General features: G+C 42.2%; 1 protein-coding gene across 5 annotated transcripts in view; it reads left to right on the top strand.

The window, feature by feature from the left end:
* cpne4b (copine 4b) overlaps positions 1-26,853 on the top strand; it is a 100,588-nt gene that overhangs the window by 39,318 nt on the left and 34,417 nt on the right. For 4 of the 5 annotated variants that reach the window (XM_039678893.2, XM_089123224.1, XM_089123225.1 and 1 more), the window contains 4 exons: positions 19,606-19,704; positions 21,604-21,645; positions 21,924-22,010; positions 25,012-25,071. In XM_039678893.2, coding sequence (XP_039534827.1) covers positions 19,606-19,704; positions 21,604-21,645; positions 21,924-22,010; positions 25,012-25,071 — 288 coding nt within the window. The remainder of the gene's footprint in view (positions 1-19,605; positions 19,705-21,603; positions 21,646-21,923; positions 22,011-25,011; positions 25,072-26,853) is intronic. The other variant, XM_089123222.1, reaches the window with a different exon arrangement.

Raw genomic sequence — 26,853 nt, 5'->3', positions numbered from 1 at the left:
AACACATTGGTGGTCTCTTACATAAATCACTAGGGGGGTCTGCGTTCGTGTTCACTATGCAAACTGGCATACCATATCATCCTGTGGTCCCCAGGGAAGATGCTCCCCTTGAAGCAGTGTACATCATGGGTACCAAATACAGGAGCAGAAATCCTGTGAAGGCAGGGGCTGAGGCCAGGGGATGGAGACTTCACTCCGAGGTGGTAAAGCATATAGGAGTATTACAGCCAGGCAGAAGTGGATCTGTTTGTGTCTCAGGATAAGACGCACTGTCCATTTTGTTGTAGAGACTCAACTGAGGTTGTGGATATTTCCCTCCAGAACTCCGTCCATGGGGAAACTTTACACCCTGAAGTGGAAAGTTTTCACTTCTTGGTGTAGAATGCGAGAGTGGGATCCAGATTCAGATCTAGAGTTTCTACAAGATTGCTTTTTGGCAAGGCTATCCCCTTCCAATTTAAAGGTTTACTTGGTGGCCATAGCGGTTTACCATGTCCCTTTGGGTGGTGCATCTTTGGGGAGAAACCCTCCAATAACATGTTTCCTTTGTGCCACTCTAGGGCTGAGGCCTGCAATTTGTACCAGAGATCCTTCTTGGGACCTGGCTATTGTTTTAGAAGGTATATCTGCAGCTCCCTTCGAGCCCTTTGATACGGTTTCAGAAAGATGTCTGACTTTCAAAACAGTTTTTCTTCTAGCCATTTCTTCTCTTAAAAGAGTAGGAGATCTTCAGGCCTTATTGGTATCAACCACATTGATGCGTTGAGTTCGCACCACAGATGGTCAATGCATTCCTTTACCCTAAACCGGGCTGTGTCCCTAAGGTGCCGACCAACCTACCATGGCCTATTGTTTTGCAAGACTTCTACCCTCCTCCTTTCAGAGATCTGGACCAGGAAAACTGAAGCTTCTCTGTCCAGTAAGAGCACTGGATACATGTTGTGGCGAGGGGTGCGTGGTTCAGCGAAGTCTGTGGCGGGAGAACGGGGGCGGAGCCAGGCAGTGAGTAAGTGGGTCAAGTTCAAATGACGAACACCTGTCTGTGATTTCAGTAATTGGCGCGAGGAGACCGCATATAAGCGGCCCATGCTGACAACGAGTTGAGAGAGAGACTGGGAGCTCGTGCACGGACCGGCAAGACGTTGCATCATTGAGTGTACCTGATGCGAGAAGCTGTAGCCAGCGGGAAGAGTGTGCAGAGACCAAGCACGTGAAGCTGTAGCCAGCTTCACTCATTCTGAGTGAATCTATTTTGAGCGCAGAGAGCGCTGTGGGGAGAGTCTAAAGTTCAAATAACAGTGGACAAGCCCCAGTTATCGCCGACCCCATGTCTCCTTCCATCACCCACACATCTCAGAGAACCTTCTTTTCATCACACTGGTGCCGAAACCCGGGATGGAAGGAGAGGCCGCCGCCAGAACGTCCCTGTCATCACCATTTGCGGACATAATCGATGGGCTCGCGGGCCTCCACCGACAACATCAGGAGGTTTTGCTCAAGATGGAGGAGCAGCAACAGCGACGGTTCGAGGCGCTCCTCCAGGGCCAGCATGAGGACCGCGAGCAGTTCCGGAGCTGGATGGACCAGGAAGTTCGAGCTTCGACATCGCCGGCCGCAGCCATGCCTCTCCACAAGATGGCTCCTCGGGATGACCAGGAGGTATTCCTGGACGTCTTCGAGAGATCGGCTGCGGCCTGCAAATGGCCGGCAGCGGACTGGCCTATGTTGTTGATCCCTCTGCTATCCGGAGAAGCCCAGATAGTCGCTCAACAACTGCAAGTCCAGAACCTCCTGGTCTACAAAGATCTGAAGCTCGCCATCCTCCAGCGGGTCGGTCGGACTGGGCCCAGTGGGTCCAGTGCCACCGCCCGACGTCGCTGGACCAGGCCATCCAGTTGGCAGAGGACCAGATAGTGGCGTGCCCGGGGGTCGGCGAACCCTCCTCCTCATCATCTCTCTCTCTCTCCCTCTCCCCCTCTCTCGTCCTGTCCCTGCTCCCAGGTCCCGAGGCGGAGTCCCACGGAGACCTGCTCCGAGATGGAGAACTGGAACGGGCCAGGACCAGAGCTTGACCACCCGTGCGCCACCTTGGGAAACCCCACCTTGGGAAACCCAGCACCTCCAGCACCCGTTGATTTTGGGCACTAATTGGCTGGGGTTTAAACCATTATTGGCCTATTTATGTAAGGGTGCTTCTGGGGCGTGTAAAAAGCAAGACAGGGGAGCGTCGGTGCAGGCTGGGGAGGCAGTCCCGGGGACCTCGGGTCCTGCTCCGGAGGAACGGAGCGCAGCTGAAAGCCATTTTTTTTCAGAGCGCAAAGATTTTCCTCTGGAGCAGTCTCAAGACGATACGCTACAAAATGTGTTTAACCAGGTCCAAATGATCGACGGACAGCCTGTCCATCCAAACCAGCTGCTTTCCTATCCATATTTTGCTGTGATAAAGGATAAGTTGTATCGGGTGACCCAGGACCCACATTCAAAACAAGATACAACTCAATTATTAGTTTCAAAGAGCCGCCGGGAAATGCTTTTTCAGGCGGCTCATTGTAATCTGATGGCTGGACATTTGGGGCAAGCAGCTACACTAAATCGCCTAATGACCCGATTTTTCTGGCCGGGCATACACGAGAATGTGCGCAGGTGGTGTGCGTCTTGTTGTGAATGTCAGTTGGTGAGTCCACCGGCCATCCGAAAAGCACTGTTGTGCCCCCTTCCGTTAGTAGAGGCCCCCTTCGAAAGAATTGGTATGGACCTCATCGGGCCATTAGAGCGATCAGCACGGGGGCATCGCTTTGCATTAATTCTGGTGGATTATGCAACGCGATACCCCAAAGCAGAGCGGGGGCGGAGCCAGGCGGTGAGTGAGTGGGTCAAGTTCAAATGACGAACACTTGTCTGTGATTTCAGTAATTGGCCTGAAGAGACCACATATAAGCGCCCCGTGCTGACAATGAGTTGAGAGAGAGACTGGGAGCTCGTGCACGGACCGGCAAGACGTTGCATCGTTGAGTGTACCTGACGCGAGAAGCTGTAGCCAGCGGGAAGAGTGTGCAGAGACCAAGCACGTGAAGCTGTAGCCAGCGGGAAGAGATTTATTGTGAATGTTTGTTTTCTTTTGTTCTATTCTGAGTGAATCTATTTTGAGTGCATAGAGTCTGAAGTTCAAATAAAAGTGCACGAGCCCCAGTTATCGCCGACCCTGTGTCTCCTTCCATCAGCCACACATCTCAGAGAACCTTCTTATCATCACACATATGTCCACAGAGCTTCCCTGTGGAAGAAATCTGATCAGCTGTTTGTCTGTTTTGGATTGCCTAAAAAAGATCTTTAGGCAGACATTCAGCAAACTGATAGTCAAGGCTATCTCTGAGTTGTCACGGTTCATGAAATCACTGACTCTTTCTCACACTGTGTGTTTGGGTGTGTGTGGGCGGAGCCGCTGATGAGCCGCAGATTTATCAGTGCTAGCTGTTACTGATCAACAGCTTCTATTTAAGCTCATAGTCTTTCGTCTTGTGTTTGTCAGATCGTTGTTAGATGTTCACTTGTGCAGTGTCTGATCCTTCCTCGTGTTCCTGTGGTTTCGTCTGTTCCGGTTCTGGATAATCACTGTTCCTGTTTGCCGTCATCTCCCAAGAGTTCCAGCCGCATCGATCACTTCACTACGTTTCCTAAATATTATTATTTTTCTCTTCCATCATCACTGGAGGATCGGGTTATCCACCTGCCTGCCTGCCTGCCTGCGCTACTACTGAGGCTTCCCAGTGTCTTCCCAGTGTCTCATCCACTACTCTCCTGAGACCTTCTATCCTTTTCCTGTACTCTGCTGAGACCGTTCCTGAGACTTTCTATCCACCTCCTGTTTATTGACTCAATAAACCAGTTTTACTTGCTAGTGTCTTTTCTGTCCTCATTCCGTGACATGAGGTCTCTGGTTAGCCTTCACATTTGGCTATCACAACTCTACCAGAAAGTATGGCGGCCCACAAGGCCTCAATTTCAGGTGCATCCCTTCAAGAGTTTTGAGTTGCGGCTGGTTGATCTTCCCCACTCACATTCGTAAGATTCTATAGCCTGGACTTGAAAGCTGCCCCAGGTTCTCTGGTGCTTATGTCTTAGTTGTGCCACAGTTTCACATAGACAGGCACTTGTAAGTACAACGTTTGGGCATTAATGTTCCCAAAGCACCATGACGTTTCCTCTCTCCATTGAACCAGTTGACACATGTGCTTCAGATGCAATCATGCAGAGATGTTCCCAAATCAGCATCGACACAGCGTCTTATTTCCTTCTCTGGGAACTATGGTTACAGTCTGATACCTGATACGTTTTGTTTGCTTATCAACTCATGAATGCTCCAAACTGGGGAGTTTTCATAACTAAATAAGCGAACATTCCCTCTCTCCTCTTTTTCTCTCTCTGTCACATACACTTATTCAGACCTCAGAGTCAGCACTGCAGGTGTAAGATACTCATTGGTATGCCGATGCAGAAGTGGGGTTAGGAGAACTGTATTGTAATAATCTGGCTCTAAAGATAGTTCTATTTGTATTCTCATAACGGAGTTTAGTCTGCCACACCACACTGAGATTTTGCACAAAATAAGCTGTTTAGCTTTCTAAAATGGTCACAGACTAGAGGAGACATTTTAGTGAAAGTAAAAGACACAGGACAAGAAAAAGACAGAGAGAGCAAAATTAAGAGCTGATGTCTCAAATTTGGGAACTGAATCGCTTGATCAGCTCCACGTTGGCACTTTAACTTGCGGTTCTCAGCTTTACATTAAAAAATAACCACCACTTACAGCAAATTAACTAATACGTTAAATGCTTGGAAACAATTCACTTTGAATTAAGTCAAAGTAATTATATCAAGTGGCTGAATGGGCAGTTGCGCAACATGTTCACTTAAAGGGTTAGTTCACCCAAAAATGAAAATTAAGTCATTAATTACTCACCCCCATGCTGTACCAACCCCATAAGACCTTCGTTCGTCTTCGGAGCACCAAACGAAGATATTTTTTATTAAATTTGAGAGCAGAATCACTTTCTCATAGGCTCAAGCGACGAGAATACTTTTTGTGCGAAAAAACAAACAAAAATAACGACTTTATTCGACTATTCCTTTTCTTCCTTGTTGGCATGAAACGAGACTTCAAGAGATTTCCACGACGCATGCGCGAGAACTGAACTGAAGTAGTTGAAGGAGATCGCAATTCTCTTCGTGGAAATCTCTTGAAGTCTCGTTTCAGGCCAACAAGGAAGAAAAGGAATAGTCGAATAAAGTCGTTATTTTTGTTTGTTTTTTCGCACAAAAAGTATTCTCGTCGCTTGATAAACTTATAGTTGAGCCACTGTAGTCACATGGAATATTTAAACATTTTCTTCATTGACTTTCTGGGCCGTCAAGTGTCATTCTGTTAGGAGCCTATGTGGCAGTGATTCAGCTCTCAAATTTAATAAAAATATCTTCATTTGTGCTCCGAAGAAGAACGAAGGTCTTACGGGGTTGGTACAGCATGGGGGTGAGTAATTAATGACTTAATTTTCGTTTTTGGGTGAACTAACCCTTTAAAGTTGGTTAAAATAAATAGTCAATCTAATACTCAAACATTGTTGATTTGAGTCCAAAAATTTGTATGTGATATTAAACAGTCAAGGACATGTATTCAGACAGATGGCAAAACAGTTATTTTAAGTGACATGTCCCTGAATAAACAATAACTGGTTTGTTTAATATTCATGACTTCTTTGCACTCAACGCACCACAGACAGCAATGCCTCTGCAGTGAAAACACATTTTGAATTCAGATTCACTGACTTACAAAGCCACTGCAGTTACGGTTTATTCATGTTATATCAATAGATTTATAAGACAGAGCAGTTAATAAACTAGTGTAACCCAGGTGGTTTATTAATCCTTATAAGGTTATTAATATCTTATTTCTGAGATTATTACAGAAATAGTTCTGAGTAAGTAGGGAATTATTGATTAAACAATAGTATCAGTCATTAAGAGAAGTTCATTTGTAGGATTTATAAGTGATATAAAGGGTTTCACTTGAATAAGTTCATAACGGGGATGTGTTGCTTTAAGAATAATGAGGGAGATTAAAGTTTGTCTGTAATGCACTAGGGGAAAATGTGCTTTTGCCTAGCATTATTGTATTATTTTATTTTCATTGGATGTTGGGTGTTTTATCCCGCCCTCTTTATTCAGAGGGTGTTTTTTGGTTTGATGAGGGGGAGAGATTCTGAGAGAGAGGAGAGAGAAGCGGGTGTTGTAAAAGGCGAGGAGAAAAAATGTAATCTAAGTGCTGTAGTGCTAAGTGCTAAGTATTTAATTTGTGCATTTATTCAGTTCGGACTTTTCTACAACACAGAAATATTTGTGAAAGAGTTACTCCAAACAGGAGTTCGTCTAGCTCTTTATTTTCATAGTGTGGAAAAATACACTGACGGAAACGCGGTAGAATCACGGACATTTATATGCGGACTGCGCGTTGATTATCGTATCCGTGTGAAGGCCAATTTATACTTCTGTGTAGGGTGCGCGCAGTAGGTACGGCGTAGCATATGCACAGACGCGTCCCATACCGCGTACCCTTCGCCGTCGCCTGACGCGCACCTCCTCAAAAATGTAACTACACGTCACGACGACGCGGACGGCAAGATCGGTGATTGGTCGGCTTGGTAGCATCACATTTCCTCCTACGCATTTCCGCACGTACCTTCTCACGCATTTCCACCACTGTCTATGATTTCCACACGTACCATCTCCTCCGACATCTTCTCTCATTTCTGCCTTTCAGTTTTAGTAATTTCACTAAAGTGAACTGTTTTTCCACCTCAATAAGCTCCAACTCCAACATGATCAGCTCTCTTTCAGTCACTATTGCTTGTAGTAACCTAGCCGTGAGGAATCTAAACACAGTGGAACATTAAAACCCTCCGCCGCCAACTAGCGTTTCGGAGCAGTACTGCAGAGCAACCAAGACCTGAACGCAGAAGTATAAATGCTCACAACGGCGTCGCCTATGTGCGTAGCCAACGCCGTACACTACGGCGTACCCTCGACGCAGAAGTATAAATTGGCCTCGAAGAGGACAACTGTTCGCTGGACTTTGATCAGAGCGGGTCTAGATCGGATGAGCTCTGGGGTTCGTTTGCTGCTGTCGGGGAAGAAGATGGTGAGCCGATGGGTCCAGTAACTCCAGTGTGTGCAGGTGCTCGTGGTGGATGAAGAGTTGCTGAGAGTCGTTTGCTGACGGAGGAATTCAGGTGATCTGGTTTTGTTTTGTTTGCTCGACACAGTGAAGAGGCCATTTGTTGTTTCTAGGCCACAGCGAACTCTAGCAAGGATACATGCCTGCAACGGGGGTTGGGTGGTAACTTTTACAATGGGCTATATGCACGCATAAGTTCCGCATTTGAAGCAAGGATGCTCGTCCATTTCCGGTTGTGGGGATTTAAGCGGAGGAGAACCGAGGAAAACGGGATTATGGCAGAGTCTTCAAAATTTACTGTCCTCTCGTCATTGAAACGAAACGTACATACGTTTAGATGTAATTTTATATATAGTTATGTTTACTTAATATAATTTTTAAAAGAAGCATAAACACAATGAGGGGTGTCTGTTTTATCTGTTTTTGTGACTAACGTTTCGTTAGTATAACCATGGAGTATAAAATTCAATATAAATTCTCGGTATTGCATTGGACTCTACGATCGGCGGAAGTTATCGAGCATCCCTAATGCTTCACCGGAAATACCGCCGTGCATAGAGCCCATTGTGTGTGTGTGAGTGTGCGCGCGCATAAACGAGTGATCACTGAAAAGGTACGGTACAGTGTTTACATTTCACAAAAGATAACAAAAGTGTTCAAAAGCGTTATTTGAGATTTATGTGATATAATTGAAAAGGTTATTCCTAACTTTGTTTTTATTCTAGTGAAATAAGTTAAAGTGAGTTAGTTTATCTTAAAGTCACAGAGTGAAAGTGAATTGAGTTTATTTTTGTGAAAGAGAAAATAAGAGACAAGGGTTGATTTACATTTGAAGTTTATTGGTTTATTTAGACTCAATACAAGGGGTTTTTTGTTTGTTTATATTTATTTTATTGTGTGTGAATAAATGTTATTATTTGTTTATACTTACCAAATGGTGTTGCTTGCAGTTAATTAGTAGACAGTTAATTGAGATATTAGATCTCAAGGAAGGGAAAGAATAACAATATTGCATAGTTGCAAGTCGAGAGACACATTTAAAGAATCCGAAGCGTCACTTGGGTTACACTCAGAGCATAGGGGGCGCTACACAAACAAACAGGCAATGACTCAGAGAGTGACCACTCCTCAAGCCTGGGAGAAGACCCTAGATGATATGGAGGGTCAGACCAGCGAAGGAGATCCAAGCCAGGTCGAGAATGCTGCTGTAGGCCTGGGTAGGCTAACTAGTGTTGCAAAAGAAGACTCTCATGTGAAGTGGAGTGACATGGTAGCTACTCCACCCTGGAACTTGGTCCAGGGCAAGAGGAACAACAACCGCAGGAAACAGGTCCATGCTTCAGTAAAGCCCAAACTTCGCCTGAATCCTTATAAAGGGAAGAAAACTGATGGCATTGTCGGAACTGGAACGGGTGGAGACATCCAAGTCATAAAATCCAAAATGGTGAGTGTATTTGCAACAAAATTGTCACCTGATTTGGACTCTGAGACTTTGACTAAATATATGGAAAATAAACTTGGGCGTAATGTTACCTGCCAGAAGATAGAATCTGTGCAAAGTCGGTTCAGTTCTTTTAAAATAACCGCAGAGTGTAAAGAAGTGGATGAAATATATAATCCAGAGCTGTGGTCGGAAGGTACCTTCGTGCGGTGATTCTATGAGGCACGTAAACCTAGCTGTGCCAATATCAGTGTTGAACGTGTCTGGAATGGGATCTGAGGGACCTGATGTCTAGTACTAGAAACAGGGATGGACCTCAGAGTGGTGACATACAATTCATGAGGTTTGCTTCTAGGGCAGAGTGCCGGAGATAGAGCAAATCGAATTGTGGTTGATCAGTTACTGGAGACCACAGACATTATCTGCCTGCAAGAGACATTTTTAGCCAAACAGGATCTTGAGAAACTCAACTCTGTCCACAGTGATTTTCATGAAGCAGGAGAATCTACAACAGATTTAAGAACCAAATGGGCTTTATGCCCAGCTGCACTACTTCCTGAACTTCAGCCAGCTCCTTGTTTCCTGTCTGCCATTATTGGTCAAATTGATTAATTCAGGTGTACCTGACCTCAGTAGTCATGGCAACAATAATTAGACACACCTGAATTAATCAATTTGGCCAATAATGGCAGACAGGAAACAAGGAGCTGGCTGAAGTTCAGGAAGTAGTGAAGCTGGGCATAAAGCCAATTGTTGCGTGGTAGAATATCTGGAGGTGTGGCCATTTTGTGGCACAAGAAATAGGATCCAATGATCAGTATTATCAGATTAGAGGTGGACTGGTGCATTGCAATTAAAGTTGTGCATTCTATGAATGTTTTTATTATTTTAAATGTTTATACGGCCTTTTTGAACTATTATATTAAGGAGTGTACATATGCAAATATATTTGTGATGGGTGATTTGAAAGCAGACATTTCTGATGATAAATCTTGCTTTGGTCAGCACTTGTTACAGTTTTATCAGGATAGTAAACTGGTCCTTTCCAGTATGAAATTCCTACCTGCCGGTAGTTATACTTATGTTAGTGAAGCATGGAACACGACATCTTGGCTGGATCATGTAATCTGTACAGCCGATGCTCATGAAAGTCTGGAAAAAGTTGAAATTCTGTATGACTTGACTACAACATATAATCTACCTGTCTCTATGATTATAAATGTAGATAACTTACCTGACCATATTAGTTTGACAGAAGAGGGGGCCGATATGGTCAAAGTGGATTCGGATAAACTAAGTAGAGAGGATGTATTGTACTATTGCGGGAGGTCGGATGCTCTTCTAAGGGAAGTACAGCTACCCATGGGTGCTATTTTATGTTCAAATATTAATTGTGATGATGTCACTCACTGTAATGACTTATGTGAAATGTACAATGGTATAGTGAGGGCTATAGATGTTAGAGTTAGAACACAAAAAACTAACCAGGGCTAGATATAAATATGCAGTGCGCTTTGTTGGAAAGCATGAGGAATCCTTAAGAGCTCACTCTATGGCTGGAAATTTGATTGGCAACAATGTCACTGAGTTCTGGAAGGAGGTGAAAGTTACAAATAGGGCCAAGAGAATTGCCTTGCCATATTGAAGGGGTATCTGGTGCAGAAAATATAGCAGATCTGTGGAGGCAGCACAATGCAACTCTGTTCAATTGCATTAAAAGTAAGCCCTATTGTGTTGGAGAGTTGAAGGAGGATGTTATCCACTTTACTCCCAATGAGGTTTATAATGCTATAGAGCAATTAGCTTATAACAAAGCTAGTGGGAAAGATAACATCACTGCGGAGAATCCCAAGTTAGCCAGCCCCAGAGTGACGGCCCTTCTATCTATTTGCCTGACAGGGCTGCTGACTCATGGTGTACTGTACTGCCAGACACCATGTTGACCGTCACATTAGTGCCCGTCATTAAGAACAAGGCGGGGAAAATAGGGAGTTTGGATAACTATAGACCCATCGCTCTAGCTAGCATTCTTTCAAAGGTGTTTGAAAAGATGCAACTAGATAGAATTAGTGGGCTCATTTACACCACGGAAAATCAATTTGGCTTTAAGTCTCAACACAGTACTGATCAATGTATCTATGCATTGAAAGAAGCTGTTGAATCTTATAGAAGGCAGGGCTCTACAATGTTTATTGGGTTTATTGATGCGTCCAAGGCATTTGACAGAGTAAATAATCAGAAGCTTTCCACTAAACTTATGCTTAGGGGTGTGCCAGGATGCATCATACGTATACTGGCTTACTGGTATGCAAAACAAAGCATGCAGGTTAAATGGGTAAATAGCTTATCGTCACCATTCAATGTAAGTAATGGAGTACGGCGGGGGGGCTATTGTCTCCGGCACTGTTTAACTTATATATGGATAACCTCTCAAAGCAGTTGGGGATATGTAAGACGGGATGTGTAATAGGGAACACTCTTTTAAACCACCTGATGTACGCTGATGATCTAGTTGTTATGTCCCCCAGTACTGTTGGGTTCCAGCAGTTGTTGGACATATGCTCCAAGTATGGGGTTGAGTTTGATATACAGTACAATGCAAAGAAGAGTGTTGTTTTCATTTGTAGGACTAAGGAAGATCAGAAGCTGCACTTTCCTATGTTTTACCTGTCTGGGAACTGAATCTGTGTATCTAACTGTACAAAATATCTTGGGCATATCATTACTGACAAGATGGAAGATGATGCTGACATGAATAGGCAAAGATGAATGTTGTATGTGCAAGCGAACATGTTAGTTAGGAAATTTCAATACTGCTCTGATGATGTGAAAGTGCACTTGTTTCGCGCTTACTGTACCCCTATGTATGTAGCCCCACTATGGGTCAACTACAGAAAGGAGACCATGCGCAAACTGCAGGTAGCATATAATGATTGTCTGAGGATATTGCTGAAGAAGCCCAGGAGCAGCAGTGCAAGTAAGCTTTTTTGTGACTCGAGGGTAAGCTGTTTACAGGCCCTCTTGAGGAACCTAATGTTTAAGTTTATGGGTCGACTTGATGAGTAAAATTTATTTATACAGCGCCTTTCACAGACTTAGTCACAAGGCGCTTTACAATATACAAAAATTTTGATAGAAAATAAAATAAAACAGATTGATATAAAATAAAATAAAACAGATGATTCACGAAACTATATTATAGTAAGGCTCACAAGTCCCAGGTGTAGCTCGGTCCGATACCAATCACACCTATGGAAGCATTGGTATGAGTGCCTTTTAAGATCTTTGTGAAAAAAGGTTGTATTGTATATGTTTATGTAATTTTTTTTTCTTCCTTATTTTTTGTGTGGTGTATGTACTGTTGTTGGGCCTAGAGCCTGTAATAAAGTTTATATAATGTGTCATGTTATGTTGAAACAAGCTCACAATCACTCTGCTGTTGGTCCTTTTTTGTGCAGATTTTGACACATTTATCATTAAGCACTTTATTAAGTCTTTGACAAATATTGATGTAACGGCCCAAAAGCAACAACATTTTTCAATAATAATTTAAAATCCAGTCTGTACAGTATACTTTTTCCTCACTGGAAACTTAAACTTTAGTTTAGTTTAGTTTAGTTTCCCTTTCAAGGGAACTTCAAGCTGCGTTGTCAAACGTAATGGGAACGCTCTGCGTGATTGCGTCGTGAAGCGTCTGTACAATCAGTCCAATGAGAGAGTAAGACGTCAGATGGCGTCATTGACCAGGAAATTATAAAGCACTCTTGAGATCAGACCGCAACAGGTTCTGTTGCCTTCAGCAAGCGATCTCTGTACTCTGCTCTCTGTCTATTTATTGTTGTTTGTCAAGCACACTATATTGCACACATATACATTGGCGAATCAAGAGTTTAAGCGTTGTGTTGTTCCTTGCCCTCGTTTCATCACGGGTGGGGACACACATCAGCTTTGTGTGGCTTGTTTGGGAGTGGAGCATGCCCAGTCAGTTCTCGAGGGAGCTGACTGCGAGCATTGTGTGAAGCTTTCGATGAGAACGCTCCGCTCCCGCCGGGCGTTCTTTGAGAAGGATGGTTCGGTTCGCGTTCCCCGAGGCGCGGGTCCCGCTGTCGCCGAGGTACAGCGTCGACTTGCATCTTGGGGATCGCAAATGGATCTGGTAGCGGGGTTTGAGACTGGTCCCACCCTATCTCAGCCTCTACCTCCTGGATCTAGTGCCTCTGCCCAGGGAGGAGCCGCTCTGCGGATTCTCCTTCCAGGGCTGAGGCACCAATGCTGACGCTGTCCAGTTCCGAGGAATTGGATGTCGTCAGCATTGACGCGGAGGATTGTGATGTTTCGCCAGCTCATACCTCCGGTGATGAGGAGCTTTTGGAGGTTTTGTCACGAGCTGTAGCTAGATTAAATATTGACTGGCCAGCTGATGAAAGTGAAAGTGTTTCAAAGAAAAGTATACTTGATGAGAGATTTTTGTTATCTAAAACACTGCCTCCACGTCGGGGTTTACCATTCTGTCCCGATCTCCACACTGAGGTGGCGAGATCGTGGAATAAACCTGTTTCATCCAGAGTGTTTAACCCGCAGACATCTAATTATAGTAGCATAATAGGTGCTGCTGATCACGGTTATGCGGCGATGCCTCGGGCTAAAGAGACGCTTGCGAGCTATCTCTCCCCCGAGTCATCGTCATCATTAAAAGCCCCGACGTTACCCACCAGACCATTAAAATCCACATCCTCTCTGGTGGGTAAAGCATACTCGGCAGCGGGTAAAGCTGCGTCATGATTGCACACAATGACAATAATGCAGGCATACCAGGCTGATCTGCTTAGGGAAATTGATGAACGCGAAGAGGTGAGCGCTCGCGCGACAGATCTAGCGCTCCGTGCCACTAAGGAGACGGCCAAATCAGTGGGCCGGTCTATGGCAGCCCTGGTGGCCACGGAGCGCCACCTATGGTTGAATTTATCTGAAATTATAGAAAAAGATGGACCTGTTCTGCTAGATGCACCGATGTCACCATCAAGTCTGTTCGGCGACGCTATTAATTGTGTCATCGATCGATTTCAAGAAACAAAAAAGCAGTCAGCTGCGTTTCAGAAAATCCTTCCTCGCCGTTTTGATGTTCCCGAGGCTGCTGGTCGTAGAACTTTTATTAAATCTGAGCAGCCTCAGCCGAGTACTAGCTCCTCACACAGAGCACGCCAAAGGCAAAGCGTGGCCGCCCAGGCTCCTCCACAATCTTCGGAGCCTCAGTGGCGGTCACAATCCAGGTCAGTTAGGGGTAGGCAAGATCTGAGGACTGTCATCTCTAAAAAGGCCTGGAATAAGAAGAAGTCCTGACTCGCAGGGGGTCAGACTTCTGAGGGTGGTCCCCTCTGGGGAGGGATGGTTTCGAGGAATCATTCCTCCTCGGCGCCCTCTGGGGGGCGATGCTCCGAAGAGTATCGCAGCGCTGCCACATCGGTTGTTCCCTGTCGGTTTGCCGTTTCAGGGTACCGACGTGTCAGCGTCCCCGTACGGTCCTCCGAGGAGGGTCGTAGAACGGTCAGTCCGGTTGTTCCCTGTTGGTTCGCCGTTTCAGGGCACCGAAGTGTCCGTTCAACAAAATCCCGAGGCCAGTCTCGAGAGACTGGTCCCCTTAGTGGAATTCATGCCACCGTGGAAACTACTGCCAGATATTTCTCAATGGGTCCTGCATGTGATAGAAAAGGGATACAGAATTCAGTTCGGTTCTCGTCCACCCAGATTTTTAGGTGTCCTTCCCACAGTGGTGGTCCCCGAGCAGGCTCGGGTTATGGAACAGGAAGTAATGACGCTTTTGCAAAAAGGGGCTATAGAAAGGGTTCCTCCTACCAGCAGAGAGTCAGGGTTTTACAGCCGATACTTCATCGTTCCCAAGAAAGATGGTGGGTTATGTCCTATTCTTGATCTGTGTCAGCTAAACAGCAGAGTTCAAAAGCTCAAGTTCAGGATGCTTACACTCAAACAGATCGTGTCACAGATTCAGTCCGAGGACTGGTTTGTCACAATAGACTTAAAGGACGCTTATTTTTTTACATATCCATCCATCCTCATCACAGGAGGTTCCTGAGGTTTGCTTGCGGGGGCGAAGCTTACCAGTATCGGGTCCTTCCGTTCAGCCTAGGTCTATCACCCCGTACTTTTACGAAATGCGTGGATGCAGCACTGGCTCCTTTCAGATCCCAGGGCATTCGCGTATTAAATTATATCGACGATTGGTTGATCCTAGCTCAGTCAGAGCAGTTGGCGGTTCAACATCGAGATGTTGTTCTGTCACACATGAAAAGGTTGGGGTTACGGCTAAATACCAAGAAAAGTGTGCTCCTTCCAGCACAGAGGACCACTTATCTGGAGGTAGTGTGGGATTCAACAATGATGCAAGTAAGATTGTCTTCAGCACGTATAACTGCGATCCTTACAGCCATAAAGAATGTGAAATTAGGCCGGTCACTCACTGTGAAACAATTTCAGAAACTGTTGGGGCTCATAGCAGCGGCGTCCAACGTGATTACTTTTGGCCTTCTGTACATGAGACCCTTGCAGTGGTGTCTCAGAACCAAGGGGTTTTCTCCGAGGGGAAATCCGTTTCGTATGATCAAGGTCACGCGGCAATGCTTACGGGCCTTGGTCATGTGGAAGAAACCTTGGTTCCTCGCCCAGGGCCCAGTTTTGGGGGTTCCTTGTCGACGCGTCACGTTATCGACGGATGCTTCCCTGACAGGCTGGGGGGCGGTCATGAGTGGTCGCTCGGCGACAGGTCTATGGCAGGACCATCAGCAGTCTTGGCATATAAACCGACTAGAAATGATGGCAGTATTTCGGGCTCTCAAATACTTCTTGCCAGACCTGAGGGGCCATCATGTGCTTGTCCGCACGGACAACACTACGGTGGTCTCCTACATCAACCATCAGGGGGGTCTGAGGTCCAGAGCTTTATACAAGTTGGCTCTGCAGATCCTCCTATGGACCCAGGGGAAATTGTTGTCACTGAGGGCAATATATATTCCAGGGTATCTGAATGTGGGGGCCGATATTCTGTCGAGGCGGGGGCTGAGGCCTGGGGAGTGGAGACTCCACCCCGAGGTGGTGGAGGTCCTATGGGAGAACTTTGGTCAGGCTCAGGTCGATCTATTTGCAACTCAGGAGACTACTCACTGTCGGTTTTGGTTTTCTCTCACGCAGTCAGCTCCTCTCGGACTGGATGCGATGGTGCAGGTGTGGCCGAGGCTACACCTGTATGCATTTCCCCCGATATCAATGCTCCCAGGAGTTCTGCAAAGAGTTCGCCAGGAAGGGGCTCATCTGTTGTTAGTAGCCCCGCACTGGCCGACCAGAATATGGTTTGCGGACCTAGTGTCCCTCTTGGACGGCTCTCCGATGGAGATTCCGGTCAGGAGGGACCTGCTTTCACAGGCGGGGGGCACAATATTTCACCCTTGACCCGAGTTGTGGAAACTATGGACTTGGCCTCTGAGGGGGCCCAGTTCATAAATGCTGGTCTCTCGACTGAGGTCGTGGAGACCATTCTTCAATCCAGAGCTCCCTCCACGAGAAAACTTTATTATTTCAAATGGAAATTGTTCTCTACATGGTGCAGAGAACGTGCTTTTAATCCTGTTGACTGCCCGGTTGGTACAGTTCTCGATTTCCTGCAAGACTGTTTCTCTGCTGGATTAACTCCCTCCACCTTGAAGGTGTATGTTGCGGCTATATCTGCCTTTTGATCCCCTGCGGGGGCTTCTTCTCTGGGGAGAGATCCTCTAATAACGATCGTTTTCTCCGTGGAACATTGAGGCTGAGGCCTGCCTTGCACTCCAGAGCACCGGCTTGGGACCTGGCCATTGTACTCGAGGGTCTGGCTTTGGCTCCCTTCGAGCCCATCGAAGAGATTTCAGAGAAATTCCTCACTTTAAAAGCTTTGTTTCTTCTCGCTATTTCTTCTATTAAGAGAATTGGAGATCTGCAAGCTCTTTCGGTTGCTCCTTCATGTTTGGAATTCGCACCTATGGTTAAAGCATTTCTATACCCTAGGACGGGTTATATTCCTAAGGTCCCTACTAATGTGATGGGTCCTATTGTGCTGCATGCCTTCTGTCCTCCACCCTTCAATACCCCAGATCAGGAAAGTCTCAATCTGTTATGTCCAGTTCGGGCATTGGATGCCTACGTTCACAGAGCTGCCCTGTGGCGTAAGTCAGAGCAATTATTTGTCTGCTTTGGTTCGACTAAGAAAGGTTGCCCGGCATCGAGACAAGTAATGAGCAAGTGGATAGTTGAGGCTATCTCCATTGCTTATAATGCGGTTGGACGTCCCTCACCTATGGAGGTCCGCGCCCATTCTACAAGGAGTATGGCTGCCTCTAAGGCTTTAATTTCGGGTGTTTCCCTTCACAGGCTGATCTCATGAAGTAGCGTGTGTATGACACGCCAATTCGTATTTCCATTTTTGGCGTGCTATCAAGACGCATAATCGCCTTTCAGCGTGTTTATGAACGCCGTTGACTTAACGTTATATAAATATATAACTTACCTCAACCCCGTCCCTAAACCTAACCGTCACTGGGGTTAATAGCATTTATGACTGTTCCCTTACCATCCTAGGTAAAAAATAGATATGACTTACCTCAACCCCATCCCTAAACTTAACCGTCACTGGGGTTAATGGCATTATGACTGGAGATTTGACTGCGTGTACGGACACGCGGAATGACGCGGACGTTAATGGCGTAGACATATACGCATACACGCGGATAGCTCAAAATGCGTAGAGATAACACGCCACCAGACTCGAAAGTGGCGTATATGTTTACGCAAAAGTCATGATGTCATGTTGCCCTTCATGACATTTGTAATGCGGCAGGGTGGTCCTCACCGCATACATTTGTCAGGTTTTATGACCTAGACCTCTCCACTCCCGGGGCTAGGCTGCTTGCTTCTTAGTGTGCGCATTTGACTTCACACAGAACGGGCATTTCTTTAATGGTATAGTGGGTATGGGGTTCCCATCGCGTTTGACAACGCAGCTCGAAGTTCCCTTGAAAGGGAACGTCTCAGGTTACGTATGTAACCCTGGTTCCCTGAGAGGGAACGAGAGCTGCGTTCGCCTGCCATACTTCCTGCATGCCCTGATCGACTTGCTTCAGGCCTTTTACAGAATTGTCGCGGTCTGATCTCAAGGGTGCTTTATAGTTTCCTGGTCAATGACGTCACCTGACGTCCTACTCTCTCATTGGACTGATTGTACAGACGCTTCACGATGTAATCATCGCGTTTGACAATGCAGCTCTCGTTCCCTCTCAGGGAACCAGGGTTACATACGTAACCTGAGACGTTAGTTTAGTTTAGTTTAGTTTAGTTTAGTTTAGTTTAGTTTAGTCTGGAGCCCAGGGTAAATGAAACATATCCTCGCTTCATCTGTCTTTTGGGGATGTTTTCAAACTTTTTATTGAGAAGAGGTGCAGGTATGAGTTTTGAATATTGAATTATTGCTGGTTCTCGCTTCTTCAGCTGAAAAGTCAACCACAGCATCTCTGTATTAATATTTTAAATGGCCTTCAAATTTTGATTACCACCCGCTTATGTCCCGGCATCAATGATTCATTAACAGCAATGCTACAGTGGGCTGTCTTTCTGCCACACACAAACACTCACAATGACACATATACACAGCGTACAGGCATGGCTGTTATGCTGTATATTTAAACCAACAACATGGCAAAGAATATTAAAATTCAAGAAGTCTTATGATAACAAGATGACGTGTTGCAGTTTTCAGTACATCTGTCTGTACACTTTCGCAATCTTTTTTATAAATCTCGAAACTTGAGTCTTCAGCTTGTTCCAGGTTCAGCATCGACTAGATAGAATATCTTATAAATTAACTGTGACATTTCAGTCTCACTATAGCGAGAAAAGCTGATGCTGTTTTCATTTTGGCTGCTTTTGTGATGTTATTAATTATCTCAGCGTTTAATTCGTGGACACACTGTTTACTTTGTGTGCATTTTTTTTTTACACTCACTACAATCTATCATTTCTGATACACTACTATTTTTTCTCCTTGAAGCAACTTTAGAAATAAAACAAATGTTTGCAAATTAATGCATATGAGAAGGTTTGTGGGGGTTAGAAGCTGAAATTCTCATAGTTTGTATTGTTTATCTGAACTGTGCTTTACTTTTATTCCTTCACAATCTTAATAGATTAGATCTTCAGATATAATTTAACTCTTGTGCATCTGATGACTTTCCATATCCCCATAATGTCTAATATTTTATTCTCAGACACTACACAACAATTTCCACCCCAGTATTTTTTTCAATAAAATATCTATAAATAAAAATATTGGATAGTAAGACTTAATAATTATTAGTTATAATAAAAAATGTTCTTATCCAATTGGCAAGGTATGTTTTCCCCTTCTATCAATCTCACTACATTTAGCTTTAAACAAGAAAAAAATGCCAGTTGGATAAGAAGAATAAGCACAAACGTATAGGGCTAATACATTATTTAAATTTTCAATACTGCAGGTGCATCATAAGAAGAATATTGCATACGTTTTTGTGCGTGTGTGCGTGTGTGTGCATACAGTACGTGCGTGCTCATGTGTGCATTTGTGACCTTTAGTACTGTTATAGGAAACTACTCAACACAGGATATTTATCACAGTTCTCTAGGGACTGACGTTGCACACGTTCATGCACAAAATTCAAATTATTCATATATTTATTTACCCCAATCTTGTGGATCAGCATCTTATAAATGTAGGATAATGGTGGTTTCTGTATTTCAAAAAGCAGTTATATTGAAATCAATTCAGCTCAGCTGTATCATAAACATCATGTTTATCAAAAACATGATGTAAAGTGTCAATTCTATGTGATTTTTTTTTATGCCTTTTTTCTTGTTTTAGTGTACAGTATGGGACTGGGATTCTAATGGCAAACATGACTTCATAGGAGAATTTCAAACCACCTTCAAGGAGATGAAGTCAGCCATGGATGGGAAGCAGGTAGCTATAATAAACATGCACACACACAGTCACATAACAATCCTTCTTCCAAAAATTTCTGATCAACATAATAGTTCAATTATTCAACCCAATACAATTAATTGTTCAACATGTACAAATAACATGACTTTTTCATATGTTTCATAGAATTATTTAGAATTATGCCTGTTTATAGGAGTATCCCCATTGCATTAGCAAGGAAACACTAGGATTCAAGACACTTGGAGGGAGGAGGGGGGTGGGGGGCATGGATATAATAACATTTTTAAAGCACTGAATATACCCTGAAGAACATGAAACTGTATAAGAGAAAGAACATTCTTCATAACTCCAGCTTATGGATATGTGCAAAGAAAAAAACCTTCATTAATAAAAACTTATATCACATCAAGACTGGAGCTTGTCTATGGGCATGTGAAAGGCTTTAGAGATTCAAAGAACCAGACCAGATTCTGGGGTCTGATGAAGCCTAAATTGAACATTTGAGCCTCAATTCTAAGCACCCTTGAACACAGTAGCAACTGCTTATCTAAAAGCCTTAGCAAAACATTGACAACCACTTCTAATACCCTCTGAACACCTTAACAACCACATAGCAACACTCTGGCAACCAGTGAAAACTTAGCAAGTGTAAAGCAATGGACTAACATCTACTCTGAACACCATAGCAACCACATAGCAACACTCTAGCAACCAATCAGAACACACTAGCAACATTTAGTATCACTGTAATGATCCTGGATGTTAGGTTGGTTATTGTGCACAAGAGCATAATCTATTTAAGTCCACATGCCATTTAACAAGAAACTGTGCTTCTAACCACAGCTTGAGAGTGTGTACAGTTCCAACCACGTAAGTTTGCAATCCTGTTTGCAAATATTCGTTGGAACTATGATTTCAGGAAACGCCAGATTGTTGAACTATGTAACAGTGGAACCTGCGACCATATGCTTTTGGGAAACACCCCCAGAACAACTTAGCAACTGCATAGCAGTGGGCTAACAGAAACACACTGGCAACCAACCATAACACCCTAGTAACTGCATAGCAACAGACAACATCTTAGCAACACCCTGGCATGACAGCAAGCTTTGCACAGGCAAGCACCACTCACATTTGTTTGACATTTTTTTTTTTTTGAGAAAAAAAAAATGTTTTTGTTTTCAATTAGAATATTTAAGCAAAATATCAGTTTCCCCCTGTTTGACTCAACCTTGGTGAGCATAAGAGACTTCTTTCAAAAGTTTTTCTTTTTTATGTTTTTAGACATTTTAACAGATACTATATAGGCTTTATAATTAAATACAACCACCATAACTAGTGGAGTCAATCCAATATAGCACCACCTGATATAAAACACACACACACACACACACACACACACACACACACACACACACACGCTTACTCTGCTCCATCGCTTCACTTATTTGAAATCTATTACCGGCTGTGCTGATTAGTAGTTAATGTGTGGCTTTAAATTCCATTAACTTCATATTCACAGTCATCTCCTTGAATGCTCAGAGGAGCAAAGTCGACAGGCTTCAAAATACGGTTCTTGTTGCATTTGTTAATCAGTGGAATACCTCTTCCGCCAGTGTGCTGATTGCACTGCTAGCGGGGTTCACAAACAGGTGCTTCGTTTACAGCGTTTAAAGCTCTGATACTTTCAGGGGTGAAAGAAAACGTCTCGCATGCTCTTCAGTGAGAAGACCTGATTTGAGATGTTTAGAACAGGCTGAGATAATTGTGCTTGGATCGATCATTTTAAATAACTCATGGATTTGAGAGAGAGATCTTTGGATTGTTTGTTTCTCTGAGCTATTGTATTCACACTAGAAATGTCAATTAAATGAAGTTTGGCTGGGATAGAAATATCTCTCTTTTTTGTCCTGTCAGGCATCATCACAAGAGAAACTACCAACTGATCTTGGCCAAAAGGTGACTTATTAACACCGACATGCTTGTGAAAGTCTTGCCAGCACTGCTAGCTTACAGCCAATCACTCTCATATTTTCTGAAAGCTCAACTGCAGGCACTATGTTATACATCTGTTATACATCTGCTATACAATCTGTCAATTTGTCTCTCAGGCTTTGGGTATCTTCCTCTCATACAGATATATCACAAACTTCAGATGGAGTTCACTGCAGAGATGAATGAGTTGAATGAGTGGCATAGTGCTGTAGTGTTGTTTTACTTTAACATGTTTCTGACAGATCCAGTGGGAATGTATTAATCCTAAGTATCAAGTGAAGAAGAAGAACTACAGAAATTCTGGAATGGTAATTCTTACCCTTTGCAAGGTGAGTAATTTTCACACTCTTTTTCTAGCAGTAGGCCTAAATAAATAAACAAATAAAGGATTTTAGATCTGGGTTAAATAGGAAGTTTAAATCCATCCCTCTGTACCACCATTATGACTGTCCTTGTAATTGTAACTGTAAGTAATTTTGGGTAGAAAATATGCTGTTTTTTTTACCATTTTTATTATAATATCTGGTCCATTCAATTGGTTGTAAATGCTTTGTACTGTATTTTGATCTGTGTTGAACACATTGCATAGATCAAATACCACAAAGGTTTTTTCATTACCATTTTCGTTTTTATTTAGCAATTGTCACAGTCTTTCGTCTGCACCAGTCTGTCTTGTCATCAGCACTACATTTCCCAGGATCCTCTTGTCTCCACTCCTGAACTCACTCCTTCATCAGCCACCTGTTCCTCGTCTTGATCATCTGTGTCACCTGTTTTCACATCGTTATGTCTGATTCCTGCTTGTATTTAGTTCTCTCTGTTCATTCAGTTATTGTCGGTCAATGTGAATGTTACACTGTGTTTGCGCCCGTCTACCTGTATCCTTGCCTGTTATCAAGGAACCTAAAAACACAATTTAAGTGTCTCAAAGCTCTTTCTCCAACAGTTGGGGTTACTGGAGAAGCATTGACAATATTTGCGGTTCTTGCTGGAACTTATGGGATCCTTGAAGCACTTTGTATTCATTTCAGAGGTTCTGGAGTCACCTTTTCACTACCATGAGACCTCGAAGTGCTTTGGGGGAATTAGAGGAACTTGAATGCTATAAAAGGGTTATTGTCTTTTCAAATTTAAGTGGTTCCTGGAAGATCTCTTATGTTAAAGTCAGCATCTGGAGGAACCTAATGGTTCAGTGAGGCCAGAATACAATTATTATTATTGTTATACTTTAGTTTTGTAAGAAAAAAAATATATATATTCATAAATATTTTTCATAAAATATACTTCTGATGCAGCTAGTAGTATACTTGAACTATTAGAAATATCATTTTTGATATCAATAATTGTATTGTTACTAGTAAAAATGTAAATTCCTGATATCAATAATTAAATTGTCACTAGTTGAAATGTCTATTCATCAACAATTCAATTGTTAGTTAAAATTACCATTTTTGATATCTGAAAATGTATTTCTGATATCAATATTATTTCAGATATCTAAAATGGCTTTTTTACTAGTAACAATCACATTCATGATATCAAAAATGAACATTTTTACTAGTAGCAATTTAATTGTGGATATCAAGAATAGACTAGAATAGACTATTTCAACTAGTAACAATTTAATTCTTGATATCAAATAAAGATTTTTACTAGTAATAATTGTATTTCTGATATGTGAAATTGGAATTTCAACTAGTAAGAAATCAATTCTTGATATCAACAATTGGTTTTGAATGGCAGCCTATGGGGACATTTCACTAGTGAAAATGGGGACATTTCACTAGAAAAATGTAATTGTTGATATCAAGAATTTAATTGTTTATCAATTATTTAATTGTTGAATTTAATTCTTGATATCAAAAATTGTAAGTGTTGATATCAAGAATGTAATTGTAAATTGTTTCTAAATTTCTCAAAAAAACATAAAATAACACTTAATTTTAACATTTATTCTCTCTTAATTCAACCATATGCAAAGTATGATGGGAACTAAAAGCACTGCTCAGTTTCAGTTAAGGCAACACAAATCAATGTAATCCAACACAAACGGATTAAGTAAACTTAAGTTGTTCGTAGATTTAAGCAGATTGAACACAATAAAATTAAGTTCGGGCAAAATGGCTATACTGCCACCCTATGGATGTACTCTTTTTTTACTTAACATAAATGGTTTGTGTTTAGACAACACATTAGGATTTTGTACTGTCAAATTGAAACACAATGACATAGAGCTAATAGAAAAAAACAAGTAAAGTCAAAAAACACAATTATTATAAGTAAACTATATATAAATATATTATGTAAAGTGCACAACCTCCCTAGTTATTTTTTTGAGTGCACAGACATCTGAAGTGCTCACCCAGAAAGCTGTCTCAGACAATGCACAAATTCACACAAAATAAAAATGTCCATCTGTATCCTAAACATGGATGGTTATGGTTTAAGAAAAATATGTGTGGATCCATGCATTTGGCCTTAAAGTGACAGCAGCCTACTATTTCTGCTACTGTCTGTATTTTTTATGTTAATCAAGCAACAAAGGAAAAAAAAAAATATTCTTTACTTTTGACTGAATAACTTTTATATCTTTAATAAGGATTTATCTGTTTAATTCATACAGTGAAGACTATCCAGTATTTTACTTTTGAATATTTTATTTTTTTCAATGTCTCTACCTGAAAACTACGGGTAGCTGTTACTTGTCTTTAATAATGTTTTAAATTTATACAAGTTAGGCTAGTAGTTTCTAGCCTGGCTGCGCCCTCCTACGCACTTCCGCTCAATTTCATTTTACTTCTGTGGAAATGAAATGAACTAGAGTCTGGTTGAACCAGGCTAAGTAGTTTCAGCTGTTGTATCAAAATAAATATTTTTTTGGTCCCTATGAGGAAAACAGCTTTTATTAAAGCACTCTGGGACCAGATCAGAAGCAGGCTTGCAACCCTTGAATGCACTTTAACTGAGGTAAATTCTGTTGGGCTACACTCTAAAAAATGCTGGGTTGTTTTAACCCAAATTTGGTTCAAATATGGACAAACCCAAATGTTGGGTTAATAATGTCGTTTAAAATTTTAACCCAACTTCAACTTTCACTTTCAACTGTGATTTTTTTTATTACATTTTTAACCCAACATTTGGGTTTGTCCATATTTGACCCAAATTTGGGTTAAAACAACCCAGCATTTTTTAGAGTGTACAGACAGGAGACGGCGAGGCTTGTTCTAGAGCTGAAGGACTCGTTATGTACAACTGGAATGATCTGTTAACCGATCAGAATCCAGGACCAGAACTATCAGTTTAATAATTATTATTTTATCTCTGTTTCAGATCATAAAGATGCACTCTTTCCTGGATTACATCATGGGAGGTTGTCAGATTCAGTTCACAGTAAGTGGTTTTGGATGGCTTTTGGAAGGATTTCCCCCCACTTTTTTTATCTTACTGTCATCTTAAACTCAAACCAAACTCCACTCATATATACAGCAAAAAATGCTTTTCTTATTTAGTATTTTTGTCTTGTTTCCAATCTAAATATCAAAAAATTCTTAAATCAATAAGCATTTATTAAAGTAGTAAAATGCCATAAGATATTAGGTCTTGTTTTCTGTTTTTGCTTTAAAAAAAAAGCAAAATTATCTACCAATATGGTAAGAAAAATAATCTTGTTTCTGTTTGAATTAGGATTATTTTTCTCACCCCATTAGCAACAACTCACTTAATTTTAATGAATTCCCCTGGAAAACAAGACATAATATCTTGTTATTTTTACTCTTCTAGTAAAAGCATCTTGATTTAAGAATTTTTAGATATTTGGATTGGAAACAAGACAAAAATACTAAGTAAGAAAAGTATTTTTGCAGTGTACTCGATATAGGTGTAAGGATCATTTTCATGTTTGTTTCATTCAGTTCACCTGTTGTTAATTAGTTATTTCATTTAGCTTCCTCATTTGTTCTAGTATACTCCCTGTCTCTTTCAGTTCTTTGTCCATCTTCTCTGTTTGTTTTACGTCAACATTAAAGGATTAGTTCACTTTTGAAAAAACTTTTGCTGATAATTTACTCACCCCCATGTCATCCAAGATGTCCATGTCTTTCTTTCCTCAGTCGAAAAGAAATTAAGGTTTTTGATGAAAACATTCCAGGATTTTTCTCCTTATAATGGACTTCCATGGGAACCAGGTCCAACCGAGGTCCAACCGACAGTTATAACAGTTACAGATGCAGCTTCAAATGTCTTTAAACGACACCAGACGATGAATAAGGGTCTTATCATGCGAAACGATCGGTTATTTCAAAGCTTATTCCAAAAATGTAACTTTTCTAAGGACAAATGCTAGCCTTTCTCCATTCTGTGAGGCGCGTTTGCAACGTCACGTAATACGTAATTACGTTCAAAAGTTCACGGGCGACGTAGCCAGAAGTACAGAGTCAGAGTGTTTACAAGTTGAACGCATAGGTTGAACGTGAAAACTAACTCAAACGCCGTTTACAAAAAAGGAATTAAAAGGTAAAACAACGATGTCGGACGATTTTGGTTCTGTACTTCCGGCTACGTCGCCCGTGACCTTTTGAACGTAATTACGTATTACGTGACGTTGCAAACGTGCCTCACAATATATTACAACGCTAGCATTTGTCCTTGGAAAAGTTACATTTTTGGAATAAGCTTTGAAATAATCGTTTCGCATGATAAGACCCTTATTCATCGTTTGGTGTCGTTTAAAGACATTTGAAGCTGCATCTGAAACTGTTATTAACTGTCGTTTGGACCTCGGTTGGACCTGGTTCCCATTGAAGTCCATTATGAATGTTTTCATCAAAAACCTTAATTTCTTTTCGACTGAGGAAAGAAAGACATGGACATCTTGGATGACATGGGGGTGAGTAAATTATCAGCAAAAGTTTTTTTCAAAAGTGAACTAATCCTTTAAGTTGATGTATTTGCCTCATTAAAGACTGTGATTCTGATTTCTCCTTCGTTGTGAGCTACTTACACTCATGTTATATGACCAGTGTTGGGAGTAACGCATTACAAAAGTAATACATTACAGTAACATATTACTTTTTGCTGTAACGCAGTAGTGTAAGGCATTACTAATCAATTTTCAGTAATATTTTACTCGTTACATGTTCAGTGAGGCTTGTATTACAGTTGTATTACAGTGTA

The sequence above is a fragment of the Pimephales promelas genome, chromosome 18, assembly GCF_988280905.1.
Source record: "Pimephales promelas chromosome 18, fPimPro1.hap1.1, whole genome shotgun sequence".
Classification (NCBI taxonomy): Eukaryota; Metazoa; Chordata; class Actinopteri; order Cypriniformes; family Leuciscidae; genus Pimephales; species Pimephales promelas.
Note: the sequence above shows the minus strand (reverse complement) of the source record. Positions and strands in the feature narration are given on the sequence as shown.